Raw genomic sequence first — 12386 nt, 5'->3', positions numbered from 1 at the left:
GTAAACGGAAATATAGTATATGAGACAAAGGCAGCCCTTGAAAGTGCGCAGCAGTGATGTTTGGTGTGAGCAGCTCTCTATCAGCTCTCTGAGGGTCTTCAGGAATAGTTCTCCAGTCTTCTTGAAGGACATTTAAAGCTCTTCTTTGGATGTTTTTGCCTTTTTCTCTGTGCTCTGTCAGAATGATCCCACACTGCTTCAGTAATGCTGAGGTCTGTTGTACAGATGGCTGCAGACACTCACTGTTGTACCTCCCTCCTGACTTTCTCCATTCGCACTGATGATGGTTTGAACTAAAATTTTTAAATGTGGATTCATCTGTCTGTCAGGCCTGTTTCCACCAACTTTCAGACCAGTTCTTGAGTAGTTCTCAGACCTTTCCTTCCTGTTTCCAGGTTTCAATGAGCAGTAAATGGATGAGCTGAAGGTCCAGATCATCTCTCAGGCCTTTCCTGGATTTTCTGTTTCCTGAGGACACGACTTTCAGATATTCTCACACTGCTGTAGATATTTTCAGGCCTCACACTTCTTCTTTTGTCCTCGACTTGTATGTTTTTCTCACATTTGTTAATGAATCATCTGACTGGTGCAAACACTGAAGATACGATTTAAAAATGATTATTTCCACAGTTGCTGTTTATCTGTAGACATTAAATTGATTCATCCCTTGAGTTAAGTGCCATTTTTATGCTTGAATGATTCATTACATTTAACAAAAATGGTCAGGTACAAGTACCAGGACTGAAAGAAGAGTCAAAAGCAGTCAATGTTTCAAGAAAAGAGCTTCAGAAAGCTGGAGAACTGTTTTAAAAAACAAGAAAGTCTGGCTGTTCAGACGAAAAAACATAAAGAATGAGGGCGGTACGGTGGTTAGTACCGTTGCCTCATAGCAAGAAGGTTCTTGCATCAGGCCGGGGTCTTTCTGTGCAGAGTTTGCATGTTCTCCCTGTGTTTGCATGGGTTTTCTCCAAGTGCCCTCCCAAAGAAATCCAGTTAGTGTGGATAAGTTAAATGGGAAATCTAAATTACCCATAGGTGTGAATATGAGTGCAAATGGTTGTCTGTGTCTATGTGTTAGCCTTGTGACAAACAGGGTGTACCCTGCCTCTTGCCCTAAGACAGCTGTGATAGGCTCCAGCCCCACCTGTGGCCCTGAAAAGGATCACTCATTCTTTATATTTGTAGACATCCTTAAATTTAAATTTATTCTGATAAATGAAGGGATGTAGCTCTGTAGCTCTGGCGGTAGAGCAGGTCATCTATTGATCGGAAGGTTGGTGATTCGATTCCTGGCTTCCCCTAGTCTGCATGCCAAATATCCTTGGACAAGATACTAACCCCAAATTGCTCTCCGATGCATCCATCAGAGTATGAATGTGTGTGTGAATGTTAGTTAGAAAGCACTTAGAAAATGTGCTTGCGTGAATGGGTGAATGCACAAGTTGTGTAAAGTGCTCTGAGTGCTCAGAAGAGTAGAAAAGCGCTATAAAAGAACTAGTCTATTTACCATAAAAGTTTCTTTGTGGACTGACATTCTTAAATTAAATGAAGCCAAAAGTGTACTGTTATAAAGCTGAAAACTTGGGTGTCTTTTCTTTTTCATTTTAAAACCTGAAGGTTTTTCAAAGAACTTCTACACAAGAATATTTATCTCCACATGTTACCCGGTGTGGGCCTGCAAAACCTTTGTACAGATATAGAAAACAAACCAAGAAAAAACAACAATACATACAATGGAAAACAATGGAAAACACATTATCATCAGACAAAGATTCCGTTTCCTCCAATCAGAGAGGAGACGCAAGTTAAATGGCAGGTCTAAAACTGAAGTCTGTGATGACACTTAAAGTGTTTAAAGCCACACTAGAGGCCTTTTTTCTTTGAATAAAAACAAAGTGTCTAACTATCCAATCACACGAGGAAAATGTGTCAAACTCATATGAGAACATTTCCGATACAGAGGCAGAAAGTCACAGTCCACTCGCTTAGTGTGTCTAAAATGCTCCGCCTTGCACTCCAAAAGTCAGCCTCTCTACAGCCATCTCTACATCCTATTATGATATTATATCTTCTGCTCTTATATGATTACAGTAACCCTCGGGTAACCTGTTTTAATTATAGCAGACAGACACAGACAGACAGACAAAGCTGGCTTACTGCTGTCCCTGTCTTGACTCAGTTGTGTTTATGCAAGCTAGGATCTCTGCCACCTGGTAATGAGAGTATTCTGCCATGTTGTCTGCTGCTGGATGCTCTCTGTCTGCGTGATGCCTCAGCTCCCTCTAGTGCTTTCCCAAAGACATGAAGAGCGATTCCGAATTACAGTCCTGACACCCCACCCTTACAGATTTTGGACCTGTCCTTTTTATTGCTACACACAGCTGTTTTAAAAAGGGTCAGAGATGAAGATGATGGCAGCTTTCTCAGGGCCACATAAACAGCAACAACATTTAGGTCCAAACTCTGGCCAATCTGGACCGGGAGTCTTCAGGTTCAGCCTAAAAAAGAAGAAAATGCTCATAAACCCGTGTTAGTCACTGTACTCTGCACTTTCTCTGCAACTCTCGGAGAACAACCTCGCCCTGCTGGACCAGCGTCAGTTTTAGGCACTGCTGGCTTGAATTCGCTCTTCTGTCACAGCAAAACATCTGCTTTGTAATTTTGGTTGCGTACTTGACGTGAAGCCATTTGTCTTTGCTGTAACTGATCTGTGGATGACAGATAGAGCTGAACTGTCTCTTTTTTTCCCCTCATGTTTGGAAGAAATGTGTTTTAAAAGCTGCCAAGGTTCTGGGTTTGTTAAACTGTGGTTGCTTAAATAACCGTGCTTTCTCTGCTCTGGCTTGAAATAGAAGGGTAAATCCTTCCTAACTGAAAAACTAGAAAACTGTGTCAGAGAAAGCTGGAGGATAAATATGTACTGCTATTTTCTCTACCAGGAGGCTTATAAAACCAGCTGAAGAAAGGATTGTGCTTCCTTTGACAACAAAGCAAAGGTTATGCTTACTTTTATTTTGCTGTAGTTTAAAATGGAAAATACAAGAGTAAAGGCATAGTCGTGTGAAACGTTACCGACCCGGCACATATAACGACAGCTGCACACAGCAGTCTTTTAAAGCTGTTTTGCTACGGCTCACTGGAAGCCAGTGATTTCAGGAGAGGAGAGGTTGCAATCCACTCTAGTTGCAATGCCAGCGAGCTGATTTATATGTGTGGACTCGTACATAGGTGGGCGTCCACCCCGGCTGTCTGGGTGATGTACACCTCCAATAGATAGTGCCTGATCATGCAGAGAACCCTTTTCAGGGTGTGCACGGGCATGTGTCAGCATCATGGGGAAATCCCAAGCCAGCAGATGGTGCTGCCGGTTTATCCTTGCTGAATTAGATTTCTCTTTCTCACACACATACAGTCTTATCTTGAAGGACTTCAGATGGAGACTAAACCACTCATCCCCACTTCCAATGGTCAAAATTTTCCCACACTTGTCAACTAAAAACAGCTCCTATTCCTGACACACAGCCTCCTCAGGACCACTAGACTCAAGGCTGAAGTCTTTCCTCCGGCGCTGGCTGCTTACTCAGCTGATGGGAATTTGGCAGACTGCAGCAAAATACAATACAAGTGCAGAACCAGAAGCCAATCAGGCTGTGTGGCTATCCATTTCACTCCTTCCTGCACCGCTGGTCACTTCGGTGATGCATGGAATTTGCAAAAATGTGCTTTTTCATCACACTTGAGCCATCATCAGATCGTGATGTTGACATGAAGTAGACGCATCCAAGCGGTTGCATAATTGCTCATGGGCGTGTATGCGCTCAACAATTAGCTTCCTGAGATTTAAGTAGGTCAGTTCTTGTGGGTGTGCAGCGTGAATGCAAATGCATCTAATTCCACCTTTCGTAAGCCTTGGTCTCCCCCTCGTGAGAGCTGCATCTTCTCCGGGGTAATCCATAGCATGGATCCTTAGAGGTTTTACATACGCCTGGTTAAAAGACACGGACATATTATTAAGTCGCGCTGTAGATGGATGGAAACTGTATGCTTCTCCAAACAAAATGAGAACGAGGAGGTTCAGGGGTTGACATTGTGTTTAGGTATGTTTAGAGCTCACAGAGAGGATTACTCCACAGTGGGTATTAGGCAGCCAGGAAGTGCTGGAGAGAGTTAAGACACTGAGCAGAGGCCTGCTGGGCATCCAGGCAGGAAGCCATCCGTTTGCCTCTCACAGCTGACTCATACTGTCTACGTGGGCAACGTCTGCATGTACACACACACACACAAACATGCACCATGCTCCCACATGCAAGGAATATTTATACGTTCATGTGGCTGTCATACGCAGGCGTAGACATGTTCACCTGCATGTGTGAGGTGATTATTTTCTATCCAAAATGCAGTACTGTCTACACACGTGGTTAAAACTGAAGTTAAGCCAGGTTAAATTTTTATAATACATAAAAATTATTCTGCCCTATAACAGTATCTCAAATTTAAGGCCCGTTGGAGTGCGGCAGTCTTAAAACGTAAGCTTTAAATTGATTCTTTTTTACACTCTGCTCTCTGTCCTATTAAAAATTAATCGATATAGATCTTCTAAAAGCTATCTAGCCTTCCTCAGACACCTTCAGGTGATCCAAATATCAGAGTATCTTATTTCTGCCTGTCAGTTTATTTTCCTTTGATGCTAATAATCCCAGGGTGACTAAATCTGAACATTTGTTTTACAACTTGTGGAATTTTTAAGTCTACATCTGTAATCTGGATTAAAACAAAAATCATCCAACCAAGAAAACGCAACACAAGCAGACCTGGAGTCACTCTCAGATTAATTAGTGGGTTTAAATCTCAGTTATTGGTGTTTCACAGGAGGTGCTTAAGTTTTAAGGCTTTTAGGGGAAGTTTAAAGCCACTGCAGTGTCGTTCCACTTTGAATCCATGAAAGTGAATTTAGCTCAAATATTTTTTAAGAATCTGGATTTAAATCACTCAGAAAGCCAAGAACATGTTGTACCTTAAAAAGACTTTCACACTTTGGGCTGTTCACACACACACGCGCGCACTGGAAGCAGGGAGGAGTGGGCTCTTTATTGGTACTTACGTCAGGGTGGAAAGAACATTTTCTTGCCCATATTCCTGTCTGAGGTTAACGGGCAACATCCGTCTCCTCCTCACTCTCTCCCTCCTACATTCTCACCTCCCCGACTCCCTCATTTTAATTTCTCGCTCCCGCTCTCCCCCTCTCCGTGTCTGCCTCCAACACTTTTATTTCTCTGTGTGGGAGAGCCTTGCCGCGAGCGCCGTCCCACAGGGAGCCTTTCACGCTGCCGATGTGCTCAGCGGCTGCTGATTGTAACCTCATGCGCCCCTGCAAGTGAGTCATGCAAGGTAAAGAAGGAGTTTTTGTGTGTTACAGAGAGACAGCTATTAAAGACACAGCGGGGCCACCAAATGTTCCCTTCATAACGAGGAGATCGGCTCTACCAGTGTTACCCACTCAAGGCATCATACGCGCAGTCCCAAGTGTGCACATTAGGCCGAGCTCAGGAGCACTCTGGGGTTTACAGGCATGTGAAGAAGAAAGCAGGCCCGCTATCCCTGGCAGAAGTTTCTCTAACCGGGTCTTAGAATCAGGTGATTACAAGCCAAGGTGAGTAACAGCATAGAGTAACCCACCAACCGCTGCATTTGTGTATCGTCACTGTTATTTTCATCACAGAAACAGCTGACACTCACCTGTTTAGCTGTGCTCACCTCCACGTAGGCTGCCTCTCCACCTCCACCCACTACTTCTCCATCGCTTTAGTGCTGATATCACATTTTTCCCATCAAACCATCCTTCAGAGAGCTTAAAAACTGACACCCACTCCACCCAACAATTTTTTATCAAAAAAGGATTCAAGGTAAAATTTCAGCGAAGTAAAGGCCAACACCACAGCCTCAACAGACCCCTGTTCATCTTTACCAGCATGAATGATATTCATTCAGCTGTGTGCCTGCTGCAGCACACTCCTACATCAAGTCTGAGGGGATATACGAGCATATGATTTAAATATATTTTATATTTAGATGATTTAAATGTGAGACGAGGTCGTGTCCCCCTGCATGTTTTACAATTAAGCTTGTAGATCGTGTTGTTTTAAGCAGGATTTCGTTGCCTCCTGAAGCTCTTTGAATAATCTTTGTGTTTGAGAGATGTCACGCTGACCTCCGCTTGACAGTTAGGCTGAATTAGCTCATGCACCCGGAGGGCTCACATTCATATAGATAAATAATTTCAAGAGCCGTGATTTGAATACTTATTGGAGAATTGCTGACACCTAACTGATTTATTTTGAACTAGGAAAAAAAATGTGAGTGCCCACGAAGTTGTTGATCATGGCCAAAATATGTTTATATGTATTTATTAGAACGCCTGCAGAGCAGACTGCAGTACTGAGTCTGTGCCAGCAGGTGGCAGAGCACAGCGCTGCAGTTATGAATGAATGCGCTCTGACTGCATGGCTTCAGGCAGCATGACCACAGAAAAATAGACTGACTTCTCCCTCCTCAGTGCACTGCCGGCATCATGGCGCTCCATTACTCTGCTCCGAGTAGCGGGGACGCGCGCGCGCGCTCACACATTAACATGGTACACACAGGATCAGAGCTTCTGCGCTTTCTATTTTTAATAGAAAAAAGTATTTAAAATAATACAACAGTAAGTATCCAGTAAAGATGACAACAGCAACAAAACAAAACAAATCAAAGAAAAAGAAAAAAAAGTGATTAGGTCTGTGTCTCCACGGCAACCATGCATCCTCCCCTTAAGCTCAGCCCAGTTTGCTGCTTCAGTGCCAGTGTGTGTGTGTGTGTGTGTCTGTGTGTGTGTGTGAACACTGAGCCAAAGCAGAAATGTGGAGCTACATGGAACACCTCTGACTGATGCACATGACAGTCTGCTGGTGAAATGAGGAGGACACATTAATGTGTTTGAGTGACTCATATCGATATGCCGAACGTGTGCTGGAATGAGTGTGTGCTACCATATATACGAGAATAGACTGCACGTGCACGTTAGCACGGCTCTGCCAGGTTCTGGTAAAAGGCGGAGGACGGATTGGGTTGAGACACAGATGCGGTGAATTATGCAGCTTCACTCTGATTGCTGTGGCGGTGAGGGCGATAATGGCTTTGATGAGGATACACTACGATGGAAGCCAAGAGTAAAACAAACTGAAGAAAAGAACATCATGGAAGGGAAGGGCTTGAGTGAATGATTGGCTGGAACAGAATAAAAAAAAAAGTTTTTAAAACAAAAACAGGGTCCTTGACTTCAAGGCAGGAGGAGTTGAGTTTCAAATCACCAGCTCGCTCCATATTCTCTCTTATTAAAATATCCCCAAAATATTCCCCCCTTTCTCCGCCTTCCCTCTTCCTCCCTCACCCGTTCTCTCAGGCTGCCGCGGCCCAGGCCGGCCTGACTGTAGCCAGGCAGGCCAAAGAGTTCAGTGTGGATCCTGGTAGTGTTAGATATCTCCTTCCCTGCGCTCTTTCTTCTCCACTCGTGCATCTCGAGACACCCACCAACATGTTCCTCCTTCCTGGGCCTCTGTATTTGGGAAGTTCTTTTGTCCAATTGCAGGGGTTAAATATAGACAGACAGACAGGAGGACAGATGGAGGCCTGCGAAGCCGCCTTTATCCAGCTCGAGGAAACGGCCGTGCCCGACCCGACAGAGGCGAGTCCTTCACCGAGTTCACGCGATGTGTGCACATCCGTCACCGCGTCATCCTCCATCCCTCCCTCCTTTCATCTGCCTGTCACTTCATCCCTCGCCACCTCCATCTGTCCACCCGGGGCCTGAAGGGGTGAGGCGCTAAGTAAGGAGGGCTGTATAGTCTCTGAAGAAAGTTTTCTTTATGCCATTCTCTCTCTCTGTCTCAAGCATCCCCCACTCTTTCACTTGTATTTAAAGTATTATCTTTGCCACATGTTCAACAACTCACAAAATCATACCAACATAAAGTGTCCTGTCAACACCCCATCGGTTAAACACTGATTTAGCGCTCTCTCAGGCACACGCACACACACACACACACACGGTGAGGCTCTCTGTGGGGGTGACTCCTGGGGGCCTCTGTGCTATGTCCCATCTTCCTCCTCCTCCTCCGAACAGTAGTCTCGTCCCTGCAAACAAAAGCATGACTATGAGAAGAGCCGACACCTGTTACACCACCTCATTTACACAGACCACCATCAGTCTGCAGGCACCCGATAAAGTGCTCAAAGGTGGGCTAAACTAGCTGCAGAGCTTCTCCAACTCTCCTCAAAAAAGCTCTGAAATCACAGGACGCCTCAGAAGGACGCCGAGTGCAGTACTGGAATATTTCCACTCTGTATTACTTTATAGTAATGATGCTTTTCAAATTAAAAGACTTTTACTTCAACGTTAATGTAACAGATATGTTTTCTTTTTTTCAGATTTGCAGATTGCACTCATAATGTTTTGATTAAAACACCAGACAGTAATTAAAGCTCTGTTAACGGGCTTTATTTTTGGGCCACATTAACATATTATGACCCGATTGCATTTATACAAGAAAACAGCGGCCTAGTAAAAATCCATCATGTAACCCTATCCATCAGACTCTGCAGCAAGTATCACTATCATTCATCTGGAGATCTGTTTTTTCCTCCAGCATTCGCCGTCATTCTCATTTGTGCAGCTCTCTGTTGACGTCAAACAAGTCACAGAGCTGATTTATAGAATCGCATTAAATCTGTGCCATGGCTGGAACACGGCTTTAACTACACACTGCAGTTACAGACCATAATAGCTGTGATTGTTTGGAGGCAACATCCAGTGTAAACACAGTACATCAGTCTGATTTTAGGTCCCCGTCACACAGGCCTAGAGACCGGTTGCAGAGCGGTTGCTGGCAGTTGCACCTCCCCGTGATTTGGTCACTCATAATTTGCAGGGAACATTCAAACTTCTCCAAATTTCATAACAGTTTAAAAGAGAAGATGACTGCACTTCTTTACGTTTTTTAAAAAATGTTCCACCTCTCATCCAAGAGGCTCCTTCGGGTCTGATGGATGAGAAGGAACGCCTTTGAAAAAGACCACGATGACCAAAAACCTACGTGGACGTACTCTCCGATTTCAGCTGCAACCAAAACAGGTCCCAGGGTGCAACTTTTACTCGCAACTCCTGCAATCAACTCCAGATGTTTGAAATATATCGAATATACACCAACATTTTACTATCTTCACGCTGTAGCTACATTTCCTCACCCACGTTTCAAGGCCGAGGTGAAAATTTAAATCCGTCATAGCGAAGCTGAATCGAGGATTCCTCATTTCACTTTGAGTGCTTCTGACTGTTTATGAGCTTGCAGCGTAATTCAAGAGGCAGACTAAGAGCAGCGAGCGCTCATCACCGTGGCGATCACCTGTTCCTCCCCCTCAGTGAGGGAGATGTTTAATGGTTTAGGATCCAGCTGTTATTTTAAATGCCCTGCCCCTCCTTGACTGCAACCCTCCCCAACAAACCCCACTTCCAGCCTCCTCACCTTCTCAATCTTCTCATCCAGCATCCTGAAAAATTCCTGCTGGCTTTCTGACGTGTGAATGCTGAGAGACACAAATGGAAAAGTTAGAGAGGGGGGGAGAGGAAGTTGGAGGATGGAGATGAGGAGAGGGGGAGGCAACAAATTCATCATGAGAATTTTCCATTACAACCCCCCCCTACACACACATACAGCACAGACACGCACACACAGACACGCACACACAGACACGCACGCATGCACACACATCCCTCACCGCAGTGTGAGAAACAGTTCTGTTTGGAGGATTTTAAAAGATCATTTAATAAAGAATTAATGCAGCAAAAGACTAAAGACTGCAGCCGGCAGCAGCCGTGATGTACGCACGCAGAGGCTCATCAATATGCACGCAGCGGGGGCCGGCCACGAGGCAGGATTACAAAAGCCAGACACAAAATATCGCTCGCTTCACGTCATAACATTAACATACTGAGGTGACAACTTAATGGAAGCAGCCGCTTATGAACGCATCAGTTCAGCCAGATTCAGACGCGCTTCAATAATCATTTCTGTTTGTTTTCATTAGAACTCGTCAGAATAAAAAGGCTCCGGCTCGAATTCGAGTGAAATAACGTTCAGCCTGATAACTTCGGCTTATTTTTCATTCGCAAGATTATTTCACATTTTTCTAGGTCCCCTTTCTACTGGCTGCATGGCTCTGAGAGGGGGCCCCCACCACAGTTTACAGGGAGTGCAGAATTATTAGGCAAATGAGTATTTTGTCCACATCATCCTCTTCATGCATGTTGTCGTACTCCAAGCTGTATAGGCTCGAAAGCCTACTACCAATTAAGCATATTAGGTGATGTGCATCTCTGTAATGAGAAGGGGTGTGGTCTAATGACATCAACACCCTATATCAGGTGTGCATAATTATTAGGCAACATCCTTTCCTTTGGCAAAATGGGTCAAAAGAAGGACTTGACAGGCTCAGAAAAGTCAAAAACAGTGAGATATCTTGCAGAGGGATGCAGCAGTCTCAAAATTGCAAAGCTTCTGAAGCGTGATCATCGAACAATCAAGCGTTTCATTCAAAATAGTCAACAGGGTCGCAAGAAGCGTGTGGAAAAACCAAGGCGCAAAATAACTGCCCATGAACTGAGAAAAGTCAAGCGTGCAGCTGCCAAGATGCCACTTGCCACCAGTTTGGCCATATTTCAGAGCTGCAACATCACTGGAGTGCTCAAAAGCACAAGGTGTGCAATACTCAGAGACATGGCCAAGGTAAGAAAGGCTGAAAGACGACCACCACTGAACAAGACACACAAGCTGAAACGTCAAGACTGGGCCAAGAAATATCTCAAGACTGATTTTTCTAAGGTTTTATGGACTGATGAAATGAGAGTGAGTCTTGATGGGCCAGATGGATGGGCTCGTGGCTGGATTGGTAAAGGGCAGAGAGCTCTAGCCCGACTCAGACGCCAGCAAGGTGGAGGTGGAGTACTGGTTTGGGCTGGTATCATCAAAGATGAGCTTGTGGGGCCTTTTCGGGTTGAGGATGGAGTCAAGCTCAACTCCCAGTCCTACTGCCAGTTTCTGGAAGACACCTTCTTCAAGCAGTGGTACAGGAAGAAGTCTGCATCCTTCAAGAAAAACATGATTTTCATGCAGGACAATGCTCCATCACACGCGTCCAAGTACTCCACAGCGTGGCTGGCAAGAAAGGGTATAAAAGAAGAAAAACTAATGACATGGCCTCCTTGTTCACCTGATCTGAACCCCATTGAGAACCTGTGGTCCATCATCAAATGTGAGATTTACAAGGAGGGAAAACAGTACACCTCTCTGAACAGTGTCTGGGAGGCTGTGGTTGCTGCTGCACGCAATGTTGATGGTGAACAGATCAAAACACTGACAGAATCCATGGATGGCAGGCTTTTGAGTGTCCTTGCAAAGAAAGGTGGCTATATTGGTCGCTGATTTGTTTTTGTTTTGTTTTTGAATGTCAGAAATGTATATTTGTGAATGTGGAGATGTTATATTGGTTTCACTGGTAAAAATAAATAATTGAAATGGGTATATATTTGTTTTTTGTTAAGTTGCCTAATAATTATGCACAGTAATAGTCACCTGCACACACAGATATCCCCCTAAAATAGCTAAAACTAAAAACAAACTAAAAACTACTTCCAAAAACATTCAGCTTTGATATTAATGAGTTTTTTGGGTTCATTGAGAACATGGTTGTTGTTCAATAATAAAATTATTCCTCAAAAATACAACTTGCCTAATAATTCTGCACTCCCTGTAAGAACCTCTGGCTCAACAGTTCATTTTGAACATTGAAAACAGCCGAAATCAGCGTGGAAACAGAAAGAGAAACTGTGGCTTCCTCTGTCACAAAACAAAACAAAAAATATTACGTAATGTGAGAAAAATGTACCTTTGATATTTGTCATTCAAATTACCGAAGTTGCCCATAAAGAATAGATGTTATTATTTATTCCCACTGCATGTTTACGAGATTAAACCCGCTACTCATGACTTACTTGGATTTGATGTTTGGTGCAGGAACCTCTTTCTGCTGTTTGCCCTTGTGCTGGACATTACTCTTCTCCTGAAAACGCACGCACATGCACACCATTAGTTTTCATTATCAGCTGATAGATACGTTTAAAACAAACAGCTACATCACTGGAAGCAAATGTCACATCAAACCTGGATGATCAAATTACAATCCTCACCCAGACGGCACTGCGCGACAGTCGTGGGACACGGGAAAGAGGCATAATGTATGTATGCCTAATAAAACTGATTATCGGCTCTGATGAAGGTTGATCACCATGCATGCGT

General features: G+C 44.1%; 1 protein-coding gene across 2 annotated transcripts in view; it reads right to left on the bottom strand.

The window, feature by feature from the left end:
- Window positions 1-6643: 6643 nt before the first annotated feature.
- The window catches only part of LOC146361817 (uncharacterized protein C1orf21 homolog), a 29886-nt gene continuing 24143 nt past the window's right edge, over window positions 6644-12386 (bottom strand). For both annotated transcript variants that reach the window (XM_084922537.1, XM_084922538.1), the window contains exons 4-6: window positions 12083-12150; window positions 9558-9618; window positions 6644-8169 (exon numbers count right to left, since the gene is read on the bottom strand). In XM_084922537.1, coding sequence (XP_084778663.1) covers window positions 8125-8169; window positions 9558-9618; window positions 12083-12150 — 174 coding nt within the window. In that variant the 3' untranslated portion in view covers window positions 6644-8124. The remainder of the gene's footprint in view (window positions 8170-9557; window positions 9619-12082; window positions 12151-12386) is intronic.

The sequence above is a fragment of the Perissodus microlepis genome, chromosome 23 (assembly GCF_051167445.1).
Source record: "Perissodus microlepis isolate ML-2025 ecotype Zambia chromosome 23, ASM5116744v1, whole genome shotgun sequence".
Taxonomy (NCBI): Eukaryota; Metazoa; Chordata; class Actinopteri; order Cichliformes; family Cichlidae; genus Perissodus; species Perissodus microlepis.
The sequence above is the reverse complement of the archived record's forward strand: the minus strand, read 5'-3'. Positions and strand labels throughout refer to the sequence as shown.